The sequence below is a fragment of the Bos mutus genome, chromosome 2 (genome assembly GCF_027580195.1).
Source record: "Bos mutus isolate GX-2022 chromosome 2, NWIPB_WYAK_1.1, whole genome shotgun sequence".
NCBI lineage: Eukaryota > Metazoa > Chordata > Mammalia > Artiodactyla > Bovidae > Bos > Bos mutus.
Genome location: NC_091618.1, coordinates 6144462 through 6169137, shown reverse-complemented (window position 1 = coordinate 6169137; position 24676 = coordinate 6144462). Strand labels below are relative to the sequence as shown.

The 24676-nt window shown below is 53.2% G+C and overlaps 1 protein-coding gene across 2 annotated transcripts in view; it reads right to left on the bottom strand.

Annotated features, from left to right (window-relative positions):
• EPHB2 (EPH receptor B2) overlaps nt 1–24676 on the bottom strand; it is a 218579-nt gene that overhangs the window by 33069 nt on the left and 160834 nt on the right. For both annotated transcript variants that reach the window (XM_070382850.1, XM_070382846.1), the window contains exons 4-6: nt 22592–22747; nt 20981–21316; nt 3798–3922 (exon numbers count right to left, since the gene is read on the bottom strand). In XM_070382850.1, the coding sequence (XP_070238951.1) occupies nt 3798–3922; nt 20981–21316; nt 22592–22747 (617 nt within the window). The remainder of the gene's footprint in view (nt 1–3797; nt 3923–20980; nt 21317–22591; nt 22748–24676) is intronic.

The window sequence follows — 24676 nt, the reverse complement described above, 5'->3', positions numbered from 1 at the left end:
CAACCCGCCTCCGTCCCCAAGCTCCTCCCCTCCCGATCTCTCCCTTGTTCCCGTGGCTCTTCCACTCTCTTCTTTGTTCGCTGAATGCAGCTAGCACATTCCTGCCCTCGGGCCTTTGCACAAGCTGTTCTTGCTGCCCAGAAAAACCCCACCCTCATCACTTGTCTGGTGAACTCCTAGCATTTTTCAAGGTTCTGCTCAACTGTCACTTAAATGAAGACTTCCTTTCATCCATGCCAGAATTTTGGGTATTTCCTTGGTGTCCCCCCGAAAACTTTGCTGGCTTTTCTATGGCTTGTATCACATCTTGTCTAATGGCTGTGTCTGGACCTGTCTTTCCCCCTGGACTGTGAAGTCTTCCATCTCCAGTCACATCCACAACTCAGTTAGAACTGGACACGGAACAACAGACTGGTTCTAAGTAGGAAAAGGAGTACATCAAGGCTGTATATTGTCACCCTGCTTATTTAACTTATATGCAGAGTACATCATGAGAAATGCTGGACTGGATGAAGCACAAGCTGGAATCAAGATTGCCGGGAAAAATATCAATAACAGATATGCAGATAACACCACCCTCATGGCAGAAAGTGAAGAGGAACTAAAGATCCTCTTGATGAAAGTGAAAGAGGAGAGTGAAAAAGTTGGCTTAAAACTCAACATTCAGAAAACTAAGATCATGGCATCCAGTCCCATCACTTCATGGCAAATAGATGGGGAAACAGTGGAAACAGCAGCTGACTTTATTTTTTTGGGCTCCAAAATCACTGCTGATGGTGACTGCAGCCATGAAATTAAAAGATGCTTGGAAGGAAAGTTATGACCAACCGAGATAACATATTAAAAAGCAGAGACATTATTTTGCCAATAAAGGTCCATCTAGTCAAGGCTATGGTTTTTCCAGTAGTCATGTATGGATGTAGAGTTGGACTATAAAGAAAGCTGAGCACCGAAGAATTGATGCTTTTAAACTGTGGTGTTAGAGAAGACTTGAGAGTCCTTTGGACTGTGAGGAGATCCAACCAGTCAATCCTAAAGGAGATCAGTCCTGGGTGTTCACTGGAAGGACTGATGCTGAAGCTGAAACTCCAATACTTTGGCCACCTGATACAAATAACTGACTCACTGGAAAAGACCCTGATGCTGGGAAAGATTGAAGGCAGGAGGAGAAGGGGACGACAGAGGATGAGATGGTTGGATGGCATCACTGACTCAGTGGGCATGAGTTTGGGTAAACTCCAGGAGTTGGCGATGTACAGGGAGGCCTGGCGTGCTGCGGTCCATGGGGGTGCAAAGAGTCGGACATGACTGAGCCACTAAACTGAACTGCACTGTGAAGTCTTCAGGTCTCCAGGCAAGCTTGGTTACTCTGAGTGAACCCGGCATCCAGCTCAGGGCCCAGTCCAAGGCTGATGACAGTGAATGCTGAGTGAACCAACGTCTGTCTCCCCATTGGCAGAGCCAAGCTGCCTCTTTCTGCACCCAGGCCCTGGGAGGAGGGGCTGACAGCTGTACCTCAGGTCTGCCCCGCCCTCATCACTTGTGCCTAGAATTCTCCATCAGAGTCTGGTCCTATCCACCTCTTAACAGTCATCCTAGAACATCTCTGGGAGAAAACTGGGAGGCAGGAAGCCCAGGTGAATAGTAAGAGCAGAGCGTTAACTCCTTGCTCTGCCACTTAGTAGCTGGGTGCTCTTGGACAGGTCACACAACTCCTGGCCTCAGTTTTCCCTCCTGTCTAATGGGATGAATTGCACTGCTGCGAGGAGGAATGGGGTTACCAGAGGTGGTATGCTCAGCACATAGTGAGTGCGCAGGGAAGGTGAGCGGGTGATAACTGTGGCGGCTGCAGGGCCTGCTGGTCCTGCCACCCCTGGCAGGGGCCGGGGGATGCCTGGGCAGCAGCAGAAAGTAGGGCAGAGCTGCCTCGGGTTCATACCTCCGTCAGCCTCCCCAGCCCCTCCCGTCTTGGTAGGAAATGGGTCGTAGGCAGGACCTGCACTGGGATTTCTCATTTCCGCTCCCGTCTTTGGGGACAAACACTTTCAGTTTCATTTAATCATAAAGCTTCTTAATTAGTTTTTTTTTTTTTTTTTAAATTCTGGGCTGTTAAGCTATCCCTGCCAGAGGGGGTGGGAAGGCTGGCTTGTGCAAAGCCAGGGGCTTCCTGGGCCTAAGAGCAGTTGGTCCAGCCACCCTGGGAGCTGGGTGCCCAGCTCCTTCAAGCCTCTCCATGGTCCAGCGAGGGAGAAGCTGATTGCCTCCCATCATCTGGGCTCAGGCCATCCAATAACACCTGGAGTGCCTACTGTGTGCCAGGCGGGGGACATGGCAGAGACAAGGCAAGGACTCCACCCTCCACCAAGACTGCAGGAAGGAATTCGCTCACTTGTTCATTTGCCCAACACTTATCAAGTGTCTCCTTGGAGGCAGCCCCAGGGCCCCGGGAGAATGCTGTGAACGGGACAGTTGTGGCCCCTGGTCTCTTGGAATGCAGTGCTGAGAGGACGGGATGAGCAGGGCAATGATCACAAGCCAGCTGGGTGAGGCTGGACAGATGTTTGCTGAACCTCCGAGACTCACCAGAGTTCAGCTGAGCCAGGAGTTAACAGAGTGGAAAGGCGGGGCTCCAGCCCGGCTGGCTGGAACTGCCTCTATCTCTCTTCCTTTCAGTCAGGGAAAGCCTTTCCATCCTTTTCTGTTTCCCAGTGGGCTTACTCTTAACTAATGTACTTCCTATAGTCATTTACACCTTAGTCTGAATGAGGGCCCAGTGACCCCTTTCTCAGGCGCAGTCTCTGTGGCTCCCTGGGATGGCCTCAGGGGGCAGGTAAGAAAGCCATCAGTCAAGAGTTCCCTGGGCCTCTGATGTTCAGCTGCCCTCTCCCCCGCTGCCTCTGTACTGGGCAGCCTCCACATTCAGATGTGCTGAGCTCACCTGGTCTTATATAGCCCTTGCTCACCGAGAGGCAGGCAGGGCAGGAAAGGGAGGAAGGGAAAGCATATTCAGTACTCATTTCTGCTGAGGGCCAGACCGTGCTGGGCACCACACCTGCCTTTTCTCCTTCACCTGCACAGCGACCCCCCTACCCGAGAAAGGTGGTCTCATTTGTATCTGACACGAGAGGGGACTGAGGCTCAGAGAAAGATGCCTGCACAAGGTCACACACAGCTGCTTAGGGATGGAGCTGCGGTTTGAACCTACAGTTGCTCATTCCTTGTCCAGAGCTCTTTCTTCGACACCAGTGGCTTCAACCCTGGGTCCCTGAGGGAGTCATGGGGGTCTGATTTAAAAGCTCAGAGAGAGATCCCTGTCCTCCTACAAAGGGCACGCAGGCAAACGCACACAGGTGTGTTAGCTGGAATGAGAGCTGCGTGGGCATGAGGCCCCATTCTCTCCCCCTGATGGAAGCTCTCTTGAGCAGTTCCAAACCTCCGCTTCAGAATGGATACATAACTAACTGGAACTTCAGAAATGCAGCTTTTGGGGAAACCAGTTTTCAGAACATCAGGCCCTTCAGGGTCCAGATGAAAGGGGTCTCAGTGGGGAAAGGGCCGTGACCACTGCATTTAACTGATTGTGCCCTGATGCCCAAGACCAGAAAAGCAAGACTCAGAGAAGTCAAGGCACCCGCCTGAGGTCTCACAGCGGGGAGGAGTGGAGCTGAGGCCAGGGCTCTTTCTGCTTCACCGGCCTGCCTCGTCTGGCTGGATGGTAGAAGCCCAGAGACCAGCCTGGGGGAGGGGGGCCCTGCATGAGGTGGGGGGGTGGGGGCAGCACCCAGGAACACAGGTACCTTCTCATAGTACTGCAGCTCATAATCCAGGATGACGCCGTTGGGCTGGTCGGGCTGGGACCACGAGAGGGTGATGCTGTCCACAGTGCGGCTCACCTGGTGCATGATGGACACGGCCGAAGGAGCTGAAAGAGAGGTCAGAGGTCAGGGGTCGGGGCAGGCATGAGAAGGTACAGCTTCTGACCCAACCTCAAAGGTGCCCGGACAATAGACAGTTTTGGGACCAGAGAGGGAAAGGCATCCAGCCTAAGTCACACAGCCAATCTGCAGGAGATAACAGAGTACAGGGCCACAGGTGCTGCCCTCATGGGCACCTTTCGGTTACAGACGCCGGCAACTCCAGCCACACCTGTGGATGTTCAGCCACATCAGCTCAAGACAGAGGCGCTGGGCCCCTTCTCTGATCTGGCTCCAAGTGGGTTGGACTAAATGTCATTCATTCTCTCTAGAAGCTCACAGTCTATGGAGTCCCTAGACATGGTGATGGGGCTCCGGAACAGGGAAGCAGAGAAGGTGGGAGATTCACTCATTCCTTCAACAAATTTGCATCGAGTGCCTGCTGGGTGGCGGGATATATCGAGGAATAAAACTGACCGCCAAAAATAAATATATGAAAATAAATTCATTCACGTCAATGTATAGCAAAAACCACCACAGTATTGTAAAGTAATTAGCCTCCAATGAAAATAAATAAATTAATTTTAAAAATAAAAAAGTTAAAACCAACCAATCAATCAATTCATAGCTACTCTGGAAAAGTTTGGTGGTTCCTTAAAAAGCTAGACATAGAATTACCCTATGATCCAGCTATTCCAGTCTTAATCACATACCCCAAAGAACTGAAAGCAGCTATTCAAGCGAATATTTGTATATGAATGTTTACAGCAGTACTATTCACAACAGCCAAAAGGTGTGCTGTGCTCAGTCTATCAACAGATGAATGTCTATCAACAGAGGAATGAATAAACAGATTGTGGCGTTCACATAGAACAGAATATTACTTAGGCATAAACGAGAATGAAGCACTGTTATATGCTATGATGAAGGTGGACCTCAAATCTGTGCTAAGGGCGGATGCCGATCGTATGGAGTAGATAAGGTGACAGACAGTAAGTAGATTGTGGTTGCCAAGGGTTGGTGAGGGGGCATGGGCAGTCTGGGTACGGGGTCTTCTTCTGGGGTGATGAGAATGTTTTGGCACCAGGTAGAGGTAATGGCACCCCACTCCAGCACTCTTGCCTGGAAAATCCCATGGATGGAGGAGCCTGTTAGGCTGCAATCCATGGGGTCGCTAAGAGTCAGACACGACTGAGCGACTTCACTTTCACTTTTCACTTTCATGCATTGGAGAGGAAATGGCAACCCACTCCAGTGTTCTTGCCTGGAGAATCCCAGGGACAGGGGAGCCTGGTGGGCTGCCATCTATGGGGTTGCACAGAGTCAGACACGACTGAAGTGACTTAGCAGCAGCAGCAGCAGCAGCAGAGGTGCTAAGCGCCCACATTGTGACTGTACTACGATGTCACTGAGCCATGCACGTTAACATCTTAATTGCATGTTACGGGAACTTCACCCGTCCCTCCCTGCAGCGCTGCTAGTGCCCTCATGGAGGGAACTTAGATCAAGGAGACAAGAAGTCACAGGAGGTTGTGTTCGGCGCTAGAAGGACCCTTAGAAATAATTTAGTCCCATTCCTTCATTTTACAGATGTGGAAACTGAGGTCTGGAGAGGGTTGTAAGCTGCCCTGGGGTCACAGTGAAGTCAAGCTCGCAGCCCTTTCCTTGATTCCTTCTCTCACAGAGCATGCCCCCACCCGTGCTTGTTGCCTTCTTCTTAAATGGAACGAACCTGCACAGAGCGCCTACGTCGTGATGGTCATGGCCCTGGACCCTTCACACGCGTGTGTCCTGAGCTGACTGTCGGCGAGGGGGCTGTACGAGCCCCACCGACAGGTGCAGCTCCCGAAGCTCAGAGCCACACAAGGCTTCCTGAGGTCACACAGCCCGTCTGTGGGGGAGCGGGGGTCTGAGCCCAGGCCTGCTGCTCCCAGAGCAGGGTTCATCCAGGAGTCCTGGCCTGGTTCTTCCCTATGGCGTGGCTGGAGTGGGGAGCCCCCTCGGCTCTCTGGGCCTGAGGTTTTCATGGTCCCAGGAGGGGCTGAGGTCTTGCCAGGGGTTGGGGAGCACCTCCTGTAGTCTCTCCTGGCTCCTGGGCAGGTCCACGACAAGCGGATGCTGTCTCCACCATCTTGGCAATTCCTACAGGAGGCTGAGGCTGACTCTTCTCCCACCCAAATCCTGCTTTGCAGGGTGGCCACACCGAAGGAGCATAGACCAGGGATGGGTAGGGGCTCCTGGAGGATGAGCATCACCTGTTTCCTGCCCTGTCTCTGCCCTTTTGTCCCCTGGGTGGAGGGAACAGTCTCTGAGTCAGAAGACTCAGGGCCTGCTCTCTGGCCGGCTGCTAACTGACTGCCCTATGAGCTGCAGGCTATTAACATCCCCAGTTTATAGATGGAGAAACTGAGGCTTGGAGCTATTCAGTGATCTGCTCATGCGTGGCTCATACAGCCAGGCAGTGGAGGGCTGACTCTTGAAACTGGTGGCTCAGGCTCCTCACCAGCACAGCTCTGGTTACCATGAGATCAGCCTGGTTCCAACCAGGCTGGGGCAACCTTGGCAGGCGGCCCTCCTCTCTGGATCTGGTTCCTTCTCTGCAGCGTGGGCACAGCTGGAAGATCCCAGAGAGCTTGCAGCTCAAATGCTCCCTGCCTGTCCTTCCTGGTTGACCCTGGTCTTGGAGTTGCATCAGCCCAGGAGGGGCCAGCGTGGGCCTGAGCAGGTCCAGGCTTCCCTCCAGCACCTCAAGGAGCTGCGAAAAATGGGCCCGAGACATGCTAGAAGGGGCGGCACCACTCACAGGACTTGCACCCTGGTCCAGGTGTCCCTGTAGTCCTCTGTTCTTCCTGCATCTGCCCTACCCCAAGGGAGGGCCATCTGTCCCTCAGCTCAGCTTCTTGTCCCGCCAGGGGGCAGCAGGCCTCTTGGGAAGATTAGAGACCTGGCTCCCTGCAAGGAGATCCAACCTGTCAGTCCTAAAGGAAACCAGTCTTGAATATTCATTGGAAGGACTGGTGCTGAAGCTGAAACTCCAATACTTTGGCCACCTGATGTGAAGAGCTGACTCACTGGAAAAGACCCTGATGCTGGGAAAGATTGAAGGCGGGAGGAGAAGGGGACGACAGAGGATGAGATGGTTGGATGGCATTACGACTCGATGGACATGAGTTTGAGCAAGCTCCGGGAGTTGGTGATGGACAGGGAGGCCTGGCGTGCTGCAGTCCACGGGGTCGCAAAGAGTTGGACACGACTGAGCGACTGAACTGAACTCCCTACAGTTTCCTCCTTAGTCAAACAAGGAGACTCTGTCTTCCTTGTTCCTGACTCACTAACCAGTGTTTATTAAGCACCTGGCAACCCACTCCAGTGTTCTTGCCTGGAGAATCCCAGGGACGGGGGAAACTGGTGGGCTGCTGTCTATGGGGTCGCACAGAGTCGGACACGACTGAAGTGACTTAGCAGCAGCAAGCTGGGCACTGTGTTAAGCCCTTGACATTCACGAACCCATTTAATCCTCACAGCTACCTGTGAAGCAGATCTCCTTCAGCCCATTTGAAAGTAAACTGAATTTGAAAGTAAAGTGAAAGTGAAGTCGCTCAGTTGTGTCCGACTCTTTGTGACCCCGTGGACTGCAGCCTAACCAGCTTCTCCATCCATGGGATTTTCCAGGCAAGAATACTGGAGTGGGTTACCATTTCCTTCTCCAGGGGATCTTCCCGACCCAGGGATCGAACCCAAGTCTTCTGCATTGGAGGCAGATGCTTTAACCTCTGAGCCACCAGGGAATCACAGTAAAGTGACTTGCCTGAAGCTACATAGATAGTAAGCGGCCAGACAAAGCAACATACAGTCATGCTCCATGAAGTCACTTGAAGGGTTTTCAGGGCTGTGTGCATGTGTATAATCATAACAAGGATAAAGCCGCTGACCTAACTCTTTCTGAGAGCTCATTCTGTGCCACGCCCTATTCCAGGCACTCAACACCTATTAACACAGGCCTGGAAAATCCCATGGATGGAGGAGCCTGGTGCGCTGCAGTCCCTGGGGTTGCAGAGTCAGACATGACTGAGCGATTTCACTTTCACTTTTCACTTTCATGCATTGGAGAAGGAAATGGCAACCCACTCCAGTGTTCTTGCCTGGAGAATCCCAGGGATGGCGGAGCCTGGTGGGCTGCCGTCTACGGGGTCGCAGAGTCGGACACGACTGAAGCGACTTAGCAGCAGCAGCAGCAGAGACTTCCCTGGTGGTCCAGTGGTCAAGACTCTGTGCTCCCAAGGTAGGGGACATGGATTCAATTCCTGGTTGGGGAACTAAAATCCCACATGACAGAACAAACAACTCCCCCCCACCCCCCAAAGAACCAGACACAAGTGTAACACAGAATTCTTACAACTGCCCCATGAGCTGGGGGCTATTAACATCCCTAGTTTACAGATGGAGAAACTGAGGCTTGGAACTTTTTGGTGACCTGCTCAAGGCTCATGCAGCCAGGCAGTGGAGGACTAGCCCTTGAACTAGCCTTCAGGCTCTTCACCAGTGCACCTCTGGTTACCATGAGATAGTTTGATTCCAAGCAAATGCTCACGGGAAATTAACAAGGGAATTGATAGACCCCTGGGGAGGTGGGTGTGATCAGAGCTCTCAGTGTCTGGGTTTCCTCATCTGCAAAGTGAGCCTAATGGTTACATGTTTGGGGGCTGTTATGAGGAGGAATGAGTGGAAACACTTCAGGTGCTTAGCCTGGTGCCCGCCACATGGTCAGCGCTGTGAGTGTTCGGGGGGTGTCACTGGGCACTGGCCACTGAGCAGCTGACCTGCGTTTTGTTTGAGCCTCTCAATAACAGTGCGGGATGAGGGTTAATAGCTGCAATTTGCGGAAGAGGAAACTGAGGCAGGAGACGTGGGTTTGATCCCTGGGTTGGGAAGATTCCCTGGAGAAGGAAATGGCAACCCACTCCAGAATTCTTGCCTGGAGAATCCCATGGACAGAGGATCCTGGCAGGCTACAATCCATGGGGTTGCAAAGAGTCACACACAACTGAGTGCGTGTGTACACACACACACACAGGCTCAGAAAGGCACAATGACTTCAAGATCACACAGCTAGTGAGGAGCTGAGCTGTGTCTGGAGACTTGTTCCCAAGACTGCCCTCTCATTTGCCCAGGCCAGAGTCTTCTGGGGCCTGCAGGCTTGGAGAGTCCAGATGCAGTGGGACAAATAGTTTCAGGCCAGGCAGAGGGATGGGACTGCAGAGGCAGGTGGGGGCCAGACCTCCAGACTTAGGAGCGGCTTTATCCCCAAGGCACTGGGAAGCCATAGGACTGCAGCAGGGGGCAACACACACAAAAAGGCAGGCCCACAGCTAACGCCTGACACTGCCTTATTGACTCCACGCCAGGCACTTCGGCAAATGCTTTACATCAGTTAATTCATTCAACATTCACAGCAACCTGATGAGGCTGGTATTATTGCTATCCCCATTTCACAGATGAGAAAGCAGAGGCACTGAGGTATGAGGTAAACTGGCCCAAAGTTACCAAGCCGTGGAGCTGGGATATGAACCCAGGCCCACGCACGTCCAACATCTCCTGCCCTCTCTGCTGGCTGTGGCCGAAGCAGGCTGACCACAGAGGTCTGGAGGCCAGGGGGTCTCAGTGGGCTTCTGAGGACAGCGTGGCCCACTGCCTACCTGGCTGCCCTGGCTCTGGGCGCTCAGCTGTTAGTGGAGGCAGGTCGCCCACGGCCAGGGGGGTCTGGGTTTGGTGGGCTTAGCTGGTAGGCTTGGGTTACAGGCAGCGAACCCGGGCTCTGATCCCATAAGCCCAGTCACCCTGGGTGTGGCAGGGAGGAGGCATTCGCCGGGAAGATGATCAAGGCGGGCCAGCGAGGGCTGGCCTTTCTCCTGGAATCTGGGGGGATTAACGGCGGAGAAAAGGGAACAGCTGGACGATTCCCCGTCCCTCCTGGCTGCCCGCCGCCCACCCTGAGGTGTCAGGTTGCCCTGTGAGTCGCTCTTTAGGGAATTCTGGTATTTTCAATTACCAGCCGGGCATACCAGCAGGGGGGTCGGGTCAGGGGCACCCCGTGACCCCTGCAAGAAGATGGAGCCCCAGGGAGCAAGCACAAAAGAGGCTTGCGGGGTCGAGAGGGGATGGGGGAGGCCGGCCAGGCAGGGCCTTGCTCAGTGGGAGCAGGTGGTCAGGGGCCCTGCTGCCTCCAGCGAGCCCTGGGGGAAGCTTCCAGTCTCTTCCTCAGCCGAAACCTGGAGAAGGAGCCTTTCCTTCTGCGAGCCTCTTTCTCCCCCAGGGCATGAAGGAATAGGAGGAGGGGGTTTCTGGGGTCTTCTGGGACTAGCGTCCTTTGACAGGCAGGAGGTCAGGAGGCCTGTGGGTCTGGCTACCGCAAGAGGGTGTGGGTTTGGGTCTCATTCAGCGCTGAGCTCTAAGGAAGGAGACCCCTACTTGGACTTTGCCCTTTCACCAGAAGACCCCATGAGCTTAGAGGGGCGGGGGAAGAGTCGCTGGCACTGGGGGGTCAGAGACGCCACCCCAAACCCCAGACTCTCAGACCCCACTGCCTCCCTGACATCTTCACACGCCCTCCGTGGATTCCACCGGGAATAAAACCCACGGGCTCCCAAGCGCCACCCACACTGGCTGCCTCTCTGTCCCTGATCACACTGAGGTCATTCTTGCCTCGGGGCCTTGGCCTCACAGTGTTTCTGCCCGGAAACCTCCTCCCCCAGCTCTTCCATGACCAGCGCCTCCTAGTCATTCAGGTCTCAGCTAAACCATCACCTTCTCAGAGCGGCCCTGCCTGACCATCAGCCCGGCCTCAGTCACCGACCAGGCCCATGCTCTTTTCTTTATAGTGTGAACACCGTCGTCTCTGCAGACAGGGGCCTTGTGGCTCTTTTTCAGTTTATCCCTAGTGCGTGGAACAGTATGTAGCTCAGAGCAGGCACTCGGTCGATACTTGGTGGAGGAAGAAAGGAAGGAAGAGGAGAGGAGGAAGGATGGGAGGCTGGCTCTCATTTTTTAGCCCTTCAGCAGCCTGGGTGAGTCCACTGACCTTGGGGTACAAGGTCAGCATCCAGGAGAAGGCAATATGGCTTGCGTGAGGTGTGCATGCTTAAGTGGCTCAGTTGTGTCTGACTCTTTGCGACCCTATGAACTGTATCCTGCCGGTTCCTCTGTCCATAGGATTCTCCAGGCAAGAATACTGGAGCGGGTTGCCATGCCGTCCTCCAGGGGATCTTCCCGACCCACGGATCGAATCTGCATCTCTTAGTCTCCTGCATTGGCAGGTGGGTTCTTTACCACTAGCGCCACCCAGGAAGCCCTTTTCACATAATAGGTATTGTGTTTTGGAACCGGTAATCTGAGGAACATATTTTGGAGGGGAAAAAAAGTTGGTCCAGGAGATACTATTATTCTTTTTCTTAAAGCTGAGAAAAACCTCCTGTCTGGGGCGGCAGCTGGCAGTTCACCTGCTTGTTCACTCTTCCCTTGACTCACTGTCGATTTAGCTGTGTCCACCTGGTGCCACACGATCAGACAGAGCCCATCTTACAGATGAGGAAAGAGACTCAGATCAGTGTCTCCTGCCTGGTGTCTCCTCCTCGGCTCCCAAGCAGTGGGGCTGGGATCAGGACCCAGGTCTGTCTGACTCGGAAACCCAGGTTGTTTTTCCCTCCTGGTTGTCTGGCCCTCTCCACAAGTGTGATCTGAGCAGGCTGAGGTCCAGCTCTGGGCTTCATGTTGTGGAAACATCCAATGGTCCACCCCCTAGTGGGCTGCTCAAGCACCCTGATCTCATCTGAGGCCACTCAGTGGGAACCGGTCCCATGCCAGCATCTGGACTAGCAAGGTGGGAAGAGCCTGGACCTCGAATCAGGGGACCTAACTCAGCCTGCTGTGGGGACAGTGGCAAGGATGCTGGCAAGGTCAATAAAGATCTGTATCTAAAGTGTTTAGCATAGGACATGGCCCAGAGTAAAGGATCAGGGGACATCAGCCATGTGTCACTGTCTGGGCCGCTCAGACTCTCAAACAGCACTGTGAGTAGCTGAGTGCTTAGCAAAAGGATCGTGAATGGTGGTGGCGATGCTGGAAGAGGGGAGAAGGAGCAAGAGCCAGGGTTCAGGTCCCATCGCTTATGCTCAGCTGACACTATTACTTCAGCTACCCCTTTCTCTGAGTCCCAGTATCTCACCTGTAAAATGGGTTGTGGCAGACAGTATCCACTGCCTACCAAATATCCATTCTTCCTTTCTCAAATTAACAGAATCCTGGTTCTTCACTGGGCACATTCTTCCTTAATAAACGCTTACACTTTCTCAAGCTTTTCGGCAGCTAGAAGTGGCCATGTAACAATGTGCTTGCCAATGAGCGATAAGCTAAAGTGTGGGACTTCTAGGGAGTCTCTCTAAAAAGAAGGGGCCCTACCCTTGTCACTTTTCTTCTTCCATCTTGCTGCCTGGCGTATGGATGTGAGAGCTGGAGCTCTTGCAGCCACTTTGGGCTATAAGGACAAGAACCTGTGTGCTGAGGAGTCTGAATCTCTAATGATTCCACCCAGTTGCCCTAACTCCTATTTTCTGACCTCCTTTACACATAAGAAAAATAAATCTCCATTTGGTCTAAGCTACTATGTAGACTGGTTGTATTAATTGTCTCTCTGTATCTACAACCTTTGTCCTAGAATTTGTATAATCCCCCTCTGGCTACGGCTTTGAGCTTGGCTGTGTGACTTGCTCTGGCCAGTGGAATTTAAGTAAATATGATATAAGCAGAGGCTTGAAAAAGCCCTCCCATGTATCTGATGGCCGTAAGAACAGACCCAGGCTGACCTGTTAGAGGCTGAGACATGTGGAGCAGACTTGTTGCCCCAGCGGTCCCCGCCAGGGCCATTTTTGACTAGCTTACAGTGCTCCACCCCAAACATGCAATAGAACCCTGACAAAATCCAAAGAGCTGCTGAGAGACCCGGAGTAGCTGGAGCACGAACATATGAAAGCTCCCCGCCGAGACCCATCCAGCCAGGGGACTCACGAGCTAGATAAGTGCTTCTTGCCTTTACAGTTGATTGTTAAACAGCCTTACTGTGGCAGCGGCTATCTGTTCTTTTTCTTGCTCTCATAGGCAACCAAACCAATCTTAGCCGAGAGTCTGGGCGGGCAAGGCCTCCCCCTGCAGAACGCTTGAGAGGATGAAAGAGGTTTATGCGTGCAGAGGGCTCGGCCCGGGGAGGGAAGTGCCCTCTCCCTCTCTCTTCCTTTCCCCAGGCATGGGCCTCGCTGGGGGTTCTCTTGTCCTGTCTCTTTCTGATCCTCTCCACCCCTAGAGAGAGAAGTAGGTGAGCACTTGCTCATGCCAGTTCTGGAGACCAGCCACTCTGTGCCCGCTCTGCAGGAGGGTGAAAGGATCAGAGGCGAACACGGCTGGTAGAAAGGGCTTCGGAAAGTTGAAAGTTTTTCCCTGAGAAAGCCGCGTGGAGTGATGTCACGGACAGAGGTTGTGACACCCGGCCAGGGGGTGGGAGACCAGCTCTGCCAAGGACCTGCTGCTCTATGGTCTTGGGCAGGCACTTAGGAAGCTCCCAGGGCCTCAGTTTTCCTCCCTATAAAAGGAGGTGTTTGCACTGGATGGATACTAATGTGTTTTTAAATTTGATCTGTTACCTCCTGGGTATGATAGGCATGACCTAATCCCAGAATCGGTGAATCCGTTATCTTACATGGCAAAAGACACTTTGCAGATGTGATTAAGGTTATGGCCCTTGAGATGGGAGATTATCCTGGATCATCCATGTAGACCCAGTCTAATCACTTGAGTCCTTAAAAGAGGAGGGAATCTTTCCCAGATGAGAGTCAGGCCAGAGAGTGAGAGTTTGAGGAAGACTTGACGCCCTGTTGCTGCTTCTGAGATGAGGCGGGGGTAGGGTGGGGTGGGGTGGGGTCTCTGAAAGGACCAGAGTGAGTCCCCTGGGAGCTAGGGAATCTCCTAGATGACAGTCAGCAAGGAAACAGAGATGTCTCTGCTACAAACACAGGGAGCTTCATTCTGCTAACACGCGAATGAGTGAAGCCACCAGCAAGCAACACAGCCCTGCGAACGCTTGAGTTTAGCCTGATGAGATTCCGGCTAGATTTCTGACCCATGGAACAGTAAGATAAGAACTACGTCTCTTTCTCCATTGCTAAGTTCGCGGCATCTTGTTGCAGCAGCAACAGGAACCTAACTCCTTCTGATTTCATTTGAAGCCGAGCTACCACGTACTGCGCCCAGGGCTTCCACCACATTATTACTAACCTAGCGCCCATTTCGGAAAGCTGGGATGATGAAAACATGCCCATTTGGAAGGCGAAGACTCTGAGGCTCGAGGAAGTAAGGGTCCCTAGACAGCCTGATCCCATAGCTTGGAAAGGGGGTGTGCTAGGTGAGGATGGAGTTTGTCAAGCCCAGCACTGATGCCTTTCCCGCCCCCCACCATGACTCCCTAGGACATGACAATGGGGAAATCTTCCTAATGGGTCATTCAGTATGGGTGGCCCCAAAGGCCGCACTGGCTCGGCCAAGCTGTGGTGTGGCAGGTCCCGGCACACGGCTTGCCCCACCTCTGCAGAAGGTTTGGCTCCAGTTTCAACACTGAGCCTTGAGTATGCAGTGATGTCACTATTCAGGTTCTGCCAGTGACTTGAGTGATGGGCAAGTCATTTAACTCTTACCTTTCCTTATCTGTAAGATAAAAGAATAACAGGATCCACTGAGGTTGGGGAGATTCATCATCCAGGGCTTAGTATCTGGCAAATAATAAACACTTGCCAGGTGTGACCCATTATGATTAGAGTGAATATAGGATGCTTTGTGTGTGTGTGGTTTTTTTTGGCCATGGGATCTCAGTTCCTTGACCAGGGATCAAACCCATGTCTCCTGCATTTTAAGTGTGGCGTCCCAACCACTGGGCAACCAGGGAAGTCCCGATCCCTGCTTTTTGAGTGCTGACCCTCCCAGGCAGCCTCTGAGGCACCTTGAGTGCCTGAGCTCACAGCACCCCACAGGAGAGGGTGGTGACGCCCAGGAGGAAGATGTGGTCGGATGCTGGTGAAGTGACTTGTCTGGGCCTATGGGCCGGTGAGCAGCTAGGCTCATTCAAAACCAGGTTTGTTTGGCTGATTGCAAAGCCCAGACCCTTCTCTTCACCCCCAGGGCCAGGCAGAGATGCAGCCTCTCGGGGCTTGCTTGGGGTGACAGTGAGTCCGCTGCAGCCTGGAGGGCCGCCCGGAGTACTGAGGTAGCCTAGAGACCAGCCCCACGTGGCTGCATGCACCTAGGTCTGTATGGCTGTCTCCTCCCTGTCATCTGGATCTCGGCTCACATGCCACCTCCTGGGAGAGGCTCTCCTCCCATCCTCTGACACCCTCGCCAAGGCTCCCCCTCCCTCTCCCCCTCTTTCCCTGTATTGTCTTGTATTTTTGTGTTGAGAACCATGGACTCTGTACAGCCAGAGGAGAACCCTGCGTTCTCCTCTGTCCCAGCTGAGTGAGCCCAGGCATGTGTCTCACCCAATGCTGTTTCCTAAACCTTCAAGTGGGGATATGCAGCCAAGCCTAGTCTCCTACCTCTGGGCCCCCCACTCCCCACCAAGAGGACTTGTGAACACAGGCAGAAAGGTGTTCTGGAATGGCCGAGTGTGGTTCGAAGTCAGTGTGATGGCTTTATGAAGTCAGACGACAGCTCTGGCCCCCGTGAATGCCAAGGGAGTGCAAGCCAGGCCCAATTACTTGCCCCAAAGAAATACTTTTTCCTTTTAAGGCCATGAACTAGCTATTTATATGTTGAATTTTAGGGTCTGATTAAAACCGAGCACTGAATGCATTTGTCTGGAAATCCAGTCTCCGGCCTTATTTTCCAGCATCATTGGAATTCTCCACGCCTCTCCTCACTCCACGCTTTTCTAGACCCCTTGGCTGCTCACCAAGCACACACTGTGGTGTGCCCCCATCTAGGTACCAGGAAAAGCACGGTGAGGGAAAGGAGACCCATAGTGTCCTGCTGAGTGCCGACTGGGGAGACAGACAGGAACGGGACGATCACAGACACGAAGCTAAAATCCCAGCCATAGGAAGCTGAGGGCTGTGGTGCTGGGGGAATGTGCCCGAGTCAGGATGGTCAATGAGGATGAGCTAAGGTCAAAGGGAAGGGGGAAAGGGGCAAAGCACTCCAAGCAGTGGGAACAGCATGTGCAAAGATCCTGTGGCAGAGGAGCTTAGGCCCTCAGAGGAAGACAAAGAATTCCCCTCCAGTTTGCCTCCTGTACTTTTTGCTCCTGGGATACCTGCCTGAGTCCATCTCTGTCTGTTAGAAGCCTCTCCATTCTTCAACAAAAGGAAAAGTGTTAGCAGCTCAGTCATGTCTGACTCTTTGTGACCCCATGGACTGTAGCCCAGCAGACTCCTCCGTCCATGGGATTCTCCAGGTGAGAATACTGGAATGGGTTCCAGGTGATCTTCCCAACCCAGGGAAAGAACCTGGGTTTCTTGTATTGCAGGCAGATTCTTTACCCGTCTGAGCCACCAGGGAAGACCCCTCATTCTCCAAAGATAACCTCAAACGCCTCCTCTTTCAGGAAGCCTTTCATGGCATGCCTTTCTCCCATTACCTAGGAGGAAAGGATTTCTCCCTCACCCCCCAGATCCCTCCTTGTGTCCTCACTCATGCCATATTGTGCATAAGCTCTGTCCAGGTCTCATCTTCCCAACCACGGCAGAAATCTTCAATGGCAGGAGCCATGTCTTCTCCAGTGTAGACGTGGAGCCACACGGTTCTGGGTTCAAACCCTAGCTGAGGCCACTTAGTAGCGGGACTTTGCATAAATGGCTCCACTTCTCCGGGCCTCTGTTTCCTCCTCTGGCACAAGGGGAGGATGTGGTGAGGGTGTGTGTGCTTGCACAGACCCCAGTTGGGTTTTGGATGCCTGAGAGAGAATGGGGCTTGTCATGGGGCCTGGAACAAAAAGGATGGGAAAAGAGTGGTTATGGCCCAGAGAGCCCCAGGGCTGCAGGGGCTCACGGGGCTTTGCTGTTGGTGTCCAGTTGCTGTCATGTAACTCTTTGCGACCCCATGGACTGCAGCACACCAGGCTTCCCTGTCCTTCACTGTCTCCCGGAGTTTGCTCAAACTCATGTCCATTGGCTTGGTGATGCCATCCAACCATCTCATCCTCTGTTACCCTCCTCTCCTCCCGCCCTCAATCTTCCGCAGCATCAGAGTCTTTTCTAAGGAATCAGTTCTTCACATCAGGTGGCCAAAGGATTGGAGTTTCAGCTTCAGCATCAGTCCTTCCAATGAATATTCAGGACTGATTTCCATTAGGATGGACTGGTTGGATCTCCTTGCAGTCCAAGGGACTCTCAAGAGTCTTCTCCAACACCACAGTTCGAAAGCATCACTTCTTCGGCACTCAGCCTTCCTGATGGTCCAGCTCTCACATCCACAAATGACTACTGGAAAAACCATAGCTTTGACTATACAGAACTTTATCAGCAGAGGTTTGGATTCACTTAAACTTGACTCTCCCAAATCTGTCTAATGGTAAGAAACACTTGAGCCACTTGTGAAAAGTCCTGATTCCCAGGGCTTATTCCTGGGGTTTGATCCAGCAGGTCTGGGGTGGGGTCAGGGGACCTGTGTTCTGAAAAAGCTTTCATAGATTAAAAAATATTATTTATTTATTCGCTGAGCTGGGTCTTTGTTGCTGTGTGTGGGCTTTCTCCAGTTGTGACCGGTGGGGGCCACTCTTCATTGCAGCGTTGGGGCTCTCACTGCACTGGCTTCTCTTGTGGAGCACGGGCCCTAGGGCATGCAGGTTCTGTAGCTGTGGCTCACAGGCCTAGTAGCTCCATGGCACGTGGGATCTTAGTTCCCGGACCAGGGATGGAACTTGTGTCCCCTGAATTGGCAGGCAGATTCTTAACCCTTGGACCCCCAGAGAAGTCCCTCTCATGGACTTTTGAGACACAGTTTGGTGGGGAAATGGTCCAAAAGGAGGAAGTGATTTTCCCGAGTGCGGTAGGTTAGATGGCCGATCTCAGCTCTACCTCCCTTGTAACAGGGTCTCACACCCACACTCTTTCCAAGGAGCCCTGCAGGCTGCGTTCACTGTGGACCACTGTGCCACAGGTGGTGGCATGCGTTTATGTGGCCTGATATCGCTGTGGTCACCATCACCACAAGAGAAACAAGCCCAGGGAGTTGCTAATCCAAGGAGAATGGGGACACAGATGGAACTGACCCAATTCAGCCACATTCTGGAGCTCTGCCCTGTTCCGAGGACTTGGTGCAGATTAGATAAACCCTAGCTGATGCACAGACTAGTAAGTGAGGAAATAAATGTTATTATGGTAAAATTCTGGGTTTGGGGGTGGGTTTGTTATACAGCATTATCGCAGTAATAACTGACCAATATAGTAAAGTCACAAAGCAAAGGAATGACAAAACTGGGATTCAAACTCAGGTCCCCCTGCGACTAACCCAGAGCTTGTTACCGCTCCTGCCTTTCAATCCTGAGGGCTTCCCCAGCATCCTCCTCTCTGGGGCCCTCATTTCCACTCTGCCCTGCCTCTATTCTCTGGGAATGTCCCACTCCAGACAGGAGGGGTCCACTCCAGCAGCCCTTGCTGCTAGCAAGCTGAGCCTTGTTAAGTAGGCAGGTTGACTCTTGGGGATCCCGAATGGTTGCAGGGGAGGCCTGCACACCTAGGGAAAGAACTCCAGGGACTCTGGGGAATTTCTAGCTTCTCCCAGTTGAAAAGAGTTCCCTTGTCTCCACCCTGCACTGGGAGCCTGGGCTTCCCTACCTCAAGGGCTTTGTCAAGCTGGAGAGACTCAGAACCAAGGCTTCATAATCTGCCATGTGTCTTTGCTGACAGCTGCTGGCATTGGAGGGGTTTCTCAGATTGCCCACCTTGAGTCAGCTCCATCCGGAACCCCATCCGAGGCGGGCTTAAATGCACCCACAAGCCTACAAGGGCTGCAGCATACGCTCATAAACGTGCCCTCTCGGCCCAGCAACACCACGAGCACTCACAAACAAGACCACATGCCTTCTACGACACAAACACACGGATGGGCTGAGCCACCCTCAGGCATACGAACTCAAGCTCAGATATGGCAGAAGCATGCATGCTCACACATGGACACTCATCAGACCCCCGCCATCCACGGTTCCTTGGAGGCGCCCTAGACGGTGCTGAGCCCTGGAGTCTGTTGCTGCTGCTGCTGCTAAGTCGCTTCAGTTGTGTCCAACTCTGTGCGACCCCATAGATGGCAGCCCACCAGGCTCCCCCGCCCCTGGGATTCTCCAGGCAAGAACACTGGAGTGGGTTGCCATTTCCTTCTCCAATGCATGAAAGTGAAAAGTGAAAAGGAAGTCACTCAGTCGTGTCTGACTCTTAGCGACCCCATGGACTACAGCCTACCAGGCTCCTCCATCCATGGGATTTTCCAGGCAAGAGTACTGAAGTGGGGTGCCATTGCCTTCTCCGCTGGAGTCTGTTAGACCTAGTCAATTTTTGCCTCACACCCTGCCTAGCTTTGTGACTCAACTTTTCTGAGCACCATCTGTGAAATGGGGACACAGATGCCTCCTACTCCTGGAGGCCGGGGGGTGGGTGGCAGTGAGGTTACGTATAAAAACACCCCTCAACCAGGTGGAGCTGGCTGCTGCCTCTCCTTCCATGTGCTTGTGCACGCCCTTCCTCCTTCTCAAAATCCCATCTGTTTCCATCTCGCCCTTCAGAATTCTGTGAGTCTTTCAAACCGCAGGTCAAATTCTGCCCCCTCCTCGAAGGCTTCCTGGACCTCCATCTCTGGATGCCCAGCCCACTCCCTCTGGAGCCTGGTCTCCCTTTGCCCCACTTAGATGGGCCCCAGACCACACTCACAGCAGGGCCTTGCAAAGGCTGCTGAGTAAATTACTAAGGCGCACACTCAGAGAGCCAACCACGGTCTTCTAAAGGAACTGCAGGAACCATGAGACCCTGAAAAATCTCATGTGTCCCTTGGATGGGGATGAGACTGGGAAGTGTCTCCTGGACCTGGCCATCTGGAGGTCCCAGGTGACCCTGAGGACAACGACCTTGGTGGAGAGGTGGGGCCGGAAGCTTGAGTGCCATGGAGTGAAGGGGGATGAGGGAAGGTGAGGGAAGGTGACGGGATGCATCCTTTGCATCTATTTTTTTGTTGTAAAGGAAACCAGGGCATTAGATGGGGGTGGGCACATGGGGGTCACAGAGGGATCATTAAAGGTAAGCCTGGGGAGAAGAGTTTTGCTGGAATTAGACTGGAGGGGGCTGAAGGTTCAGAAAAAGCACCTGTGGAAACTGCTAGATGGCCACTGAAGTCTGTCTCCTCACCTGCTGTTGTGATGGAGGGTTAAGTTAGGCTGGGAGAGATGATGTTTCCCGACCTCCTTTGCAGCTTGGGGAGGCCATGAGACCACATTCCTTCCAGTGGAACATGCACAGGAGTGGTAGGTGCCACTTCTGCCTACCTTGCTTAAAACATACTGCTGCCCTGGTCTTCTGTCTCTCCTGTTTGTACAGGTTAGAGAGCAGACAAACCCGCGACTCAGCTTCGAACGGGCCGATGAGGAGCGTGGAGGCTCGTGAGACAAGAGATAAGGAGGCCAGGTCCCTGAGTCTCCGGGTGGATCAGAGCTGCCCCGCTGACCTGGCCTGCTCACCCCTGGACTCTTAAACGAGAGAGAAAGGTTCTGTTGTTCTTGAAGCCACTGAACACCGGGCCCTTTTGTTATAGCAGCTTTACTTTCAGCTTCAAGAACACACGCTCAACAAATGCCAGCGATTATGATAAATGCCACTGTAGCCGAGAGTTAACACTGACTCTCCCAGGTGGCCGGATCACACAAACAGCCTTGGAAAAGAGAAAAGCGCTCTGCAGATGTGAGGGAGTCTTTAACGACGGCTGGCAGGATACCTGTTTGGCACGGCATGGCACAGCGCCGCCCCGGGGAGCCTGCATCTGAAGCCGCTTACCTGCCTGGTTGGTGGTGATGTTCACGGAGGCAAACTGCGGTGAGAAGGGGCTCTGGTCCGTGACGCCGTTCACAGCCTGGATCTCGAAGGTGTACTGCGTGTGGGCCAGCAGGTCGCTGATGTAAATGCGAGGCTCGGTGAGGCCCAGCTGGCGGGGGGCGTACTGCACGTTGTCCCCGCAGCGGGTGCAGGCGCCCCGGCCCGAGCCGCAGCTCTTGCAGATGATGTTGTAAACGAGGTCCTCGCGGCCTCCCGAGTCCCGGGGCGGGGTCCACTCGAGCATGAGTGAGGTCTCGTTGACGCTGGAGATCACGGCCTGGGGCGCGGAGGGGATCGCTGGGGACGGGGAGAGGTGTCTGTCAGTGGGGGTGGGGGTGCATTCCCCAAGAGACCGCTCTGTGCCCACTGCCCTGGCTCCAGCCTAGGCTTCCCCAAAGCTTTCCTCTAAATCCTTTCTCCTCTGCACCCAAGAGCCATGCTTCTAACTTCTAACGCACGCTCCATTCTACTGCACACATCTGCTCAAACCTTTCTCCCTGGACTCCACCCTCCTCGGTGTTCCTTACTAGGGACAGTCTTTTTGTGTTGGAATTATATCCACCCAATATCTATTTCCTGGAGAAGGAAATGGCAGCCCACTCCAATATTCTTGCCTGGAAAATCCCATAAACAGAGGAGCCTGGCAGGTTACAGTCCATGGGGTCGCAAAAGAGTCAGACACGACTGAGTGACCAAACAACAAATATCTATTTCTCCCTTTTTCCTTATAACAGGACCCACTTTTATTCAAGGTGGCTATATGTCCAACTAAAGACTATTTCATAGCTTCCTGGGATTAAGTGCTGGCCACTGATATACAGAAGTTGACACTTAGGACTTTTTCTTAAAAGGAGATGGCTATAGTAGGTCCCTTTATCCCTTCCCCTCTTTCCACGACTGAGAGTGTGTGTGATGGCTGGAGCTTCAGCAGCAATGTTGGGCCATGATGTGACCCCAAGGGTGGAAACCACATGCTGTGGCTGGAAGAGCACAAGAAAGTGCTGGGTCTCGGGGAGCTTCATGGATTTACCACATTACCCAGGGGTTGCCTATTTTGGGTTTCCAAGAATAAATTCTTCGGGTTTAAGTTACAGGGGTCCGTTCTCTGCTTCTGGCAGCTGACTGCCTTTCCTGTCTTATACAGGGTTGTAACATGGCCCTCGCGGTCACCCTGTTCTTGGAGAACCTTGGCCTGTGATTCAGGCAACTGCGGCCAGAAAAGAACACCGGGAAGCCTTTTCTACCACAGACACCACCTGCGTTGGTTGTTCTTCTGCCAAGCTTTCCATTCTCTGTCCCTCTGTGAATCAAAACCTTGACTTCATCCTGCGTGTGACTTAGCAGAAGGGGGTAAGGAGCCAGATGCCAGCTCTGCGGTGTCTGCCTGTTGGCAGCACGACCACCCCAGGATGGTCCTTTCTAGCCAGTTTTCCATTTCCCCTCCCCCCAGGTACCTGGCTGCCCCTCAGTTAGGAGAGGTTACCGGGGCTGGACAGCCACCCCACCCTCTGAGAGTTCCTGCAGGTGGACTCGGACTCGGTCGGGCGTCCCCTCCGGGGGCCCTGGACGTACTTGTGCAGGGCATGTCCACGGGGTCCAGGTCTGCTCTGTAGTAGCCGTTGCGGCAGACGCAGTTGGTGGCCCCTTCTGAAGTGGTCCGGCTGTTGATGGGGCAGTGGGTACAGGCCTCGTCCCCTTGGTTGGCCTTGAAGGTTCCAGATGGGCAACCTGGGGAGAAGAGAAGGAGAGTCACTGGGGGAACCAAACGAGAACTCAGGCCACAAGCCACGGAAAGGCTGTGCAACGTCCCAGAGGGGCCACACAGTGGGGCGGATGGGGAGCCGCACCTCTGAAAGCTCTTGAGGATCTCCAGGCCCCAACATGGCAGTGCCAGCTGTGCCCAGAAGGTTCCCCTGAAGCTGAAGTTTGTCTCTGAAGCTGTCTATGAGTTCAGCTGGGGCCCCTAGCAACCATCCCTTCCTACTGCAGGTGGGCTGCCCCACAGCTTCTAGGACCAGTCCTGACTTAGTCTGAAGACTGTGAACGAAGCCTAGGGCAGTGCCCATGGTCCAGGCTTGTTGACTAATGGCTGGCTGGGCTCTGATTCTTGTACCTAGATTCCTGGGTTCTAGATGGTTGTGAGGATAAGACTGCAGTAGAAAAATCCTAGCCCAGCACAGGGCATGCAGAGAGGTGATGTGGGAGAACAGGAAAGAGGGCTGGCTTGGGAAACTAACTCAGGCTGAGTCTGAGTTCCGGTGTGGCCCTTTTTCTAGCTGTGTGGCCCAGCAAATAGTTTAACCATTCTGAGACTTGTTTTCTTTTTTAGTAAAATTATGAAATATGTATGCATGCTTGCTGCTGCTGCTAAGTCACTTCAGTCGTGTCCGACTCTGTGTGACCCCACAGACGGCAGCCCACAAGGCTCCCCTGTCCCTGAGATTCTCCAGGCAAGAACACTGGAGTGGGTTGCCATTTCCTTCTCCAAGTCATACCCAACTCTTTGTGACCCAATGGGCTGCAGCCCGTCAGGCCTATGAGATTTTCCTAGCAAGAATACTGGAGTGGTTTGCATTTCCTTCTCCAGGGGATCTTTCCAACCCAGGAATTGAACCCACGACTCCTGAATCTCCTGCAATGTACGTGGATTCTTTACCACTGAGCCACTGAAGAAGAAAAATTATGCCAAGGCCCATTTCTGAAGGCCACTGTGAGCATTTGGCATAAATATGCGAGGCACATGGCCTGAGGCCTTGCACAGTATAGATGTCCAATGAATAGTAGCTGTTACAGCAGGTGTTCGATCCATTGAATAAAGAGGACACGCAGTACCAGGGACAGCCTGAAGAGGGCAGTGTTTGCACTTGGTGGGCATTCAACAAGCTGGATTTTCCATTGGGCTTTGGTATTCTTCCCTGCTCTGGGGGCATGATTAGGATCTGGATTCAGGGCCTAATGCTCAGAGCTTAAATTCTTCAAGAGGTGTCCACTCTTGTGTGTTCCTATGTGCGAACTCATCCCCCCACCCTCCTCCTGGCCCTGGACTGGAAATCAGGAGGTCTGGGGTCTAGGTCCTGCCCATTTCTTGGCTTCACTTCCTTCTGCATTCTGGGGTTCATAATCTCAGCTCTCCTATGGTGCCTCAGGTCGGGGGGGTAAGTGAGTGGTGGACCAGGAAGAGCTTTGCAAGGGGCAAGCTCTTCCTGGGGATGAAATGTGGCTGAACTGCCCACAGGCCAGGGGCTCTCACCTGGATTGCATTCCATGCCCATGTGCTGTGTGACCTTTCGCAAGTAACTCTCCCTCTCTGAGCATTAATTTCCTCATATGTTATAAATGGCTCACATAGATTTCCCTGAATCATTTTTTCCAGTCCAGTTTAAGTCTTAGCAATTGCCTTACTCCCAAACCCCTCAGAGACACTGCTCTCCTTAGGCTTACATCAGGGGTCCCTAACCTCCACGCCATGGGCTGGGACCAGTCTGTGGCCTGTTAGGAAGCGGGCTGCACAGCAGGAGGCGAGCAGCGGGTGAGGGAGCAAAGCTTTGTATGTACAGCGGCTCCCCATTGCTTGCATTACCACATGGGATTGCAAATGACTGGCTTTAAAAGTATGTTTGAGACAATTTCCACTCTCCACACATTCTGGATTGAAGT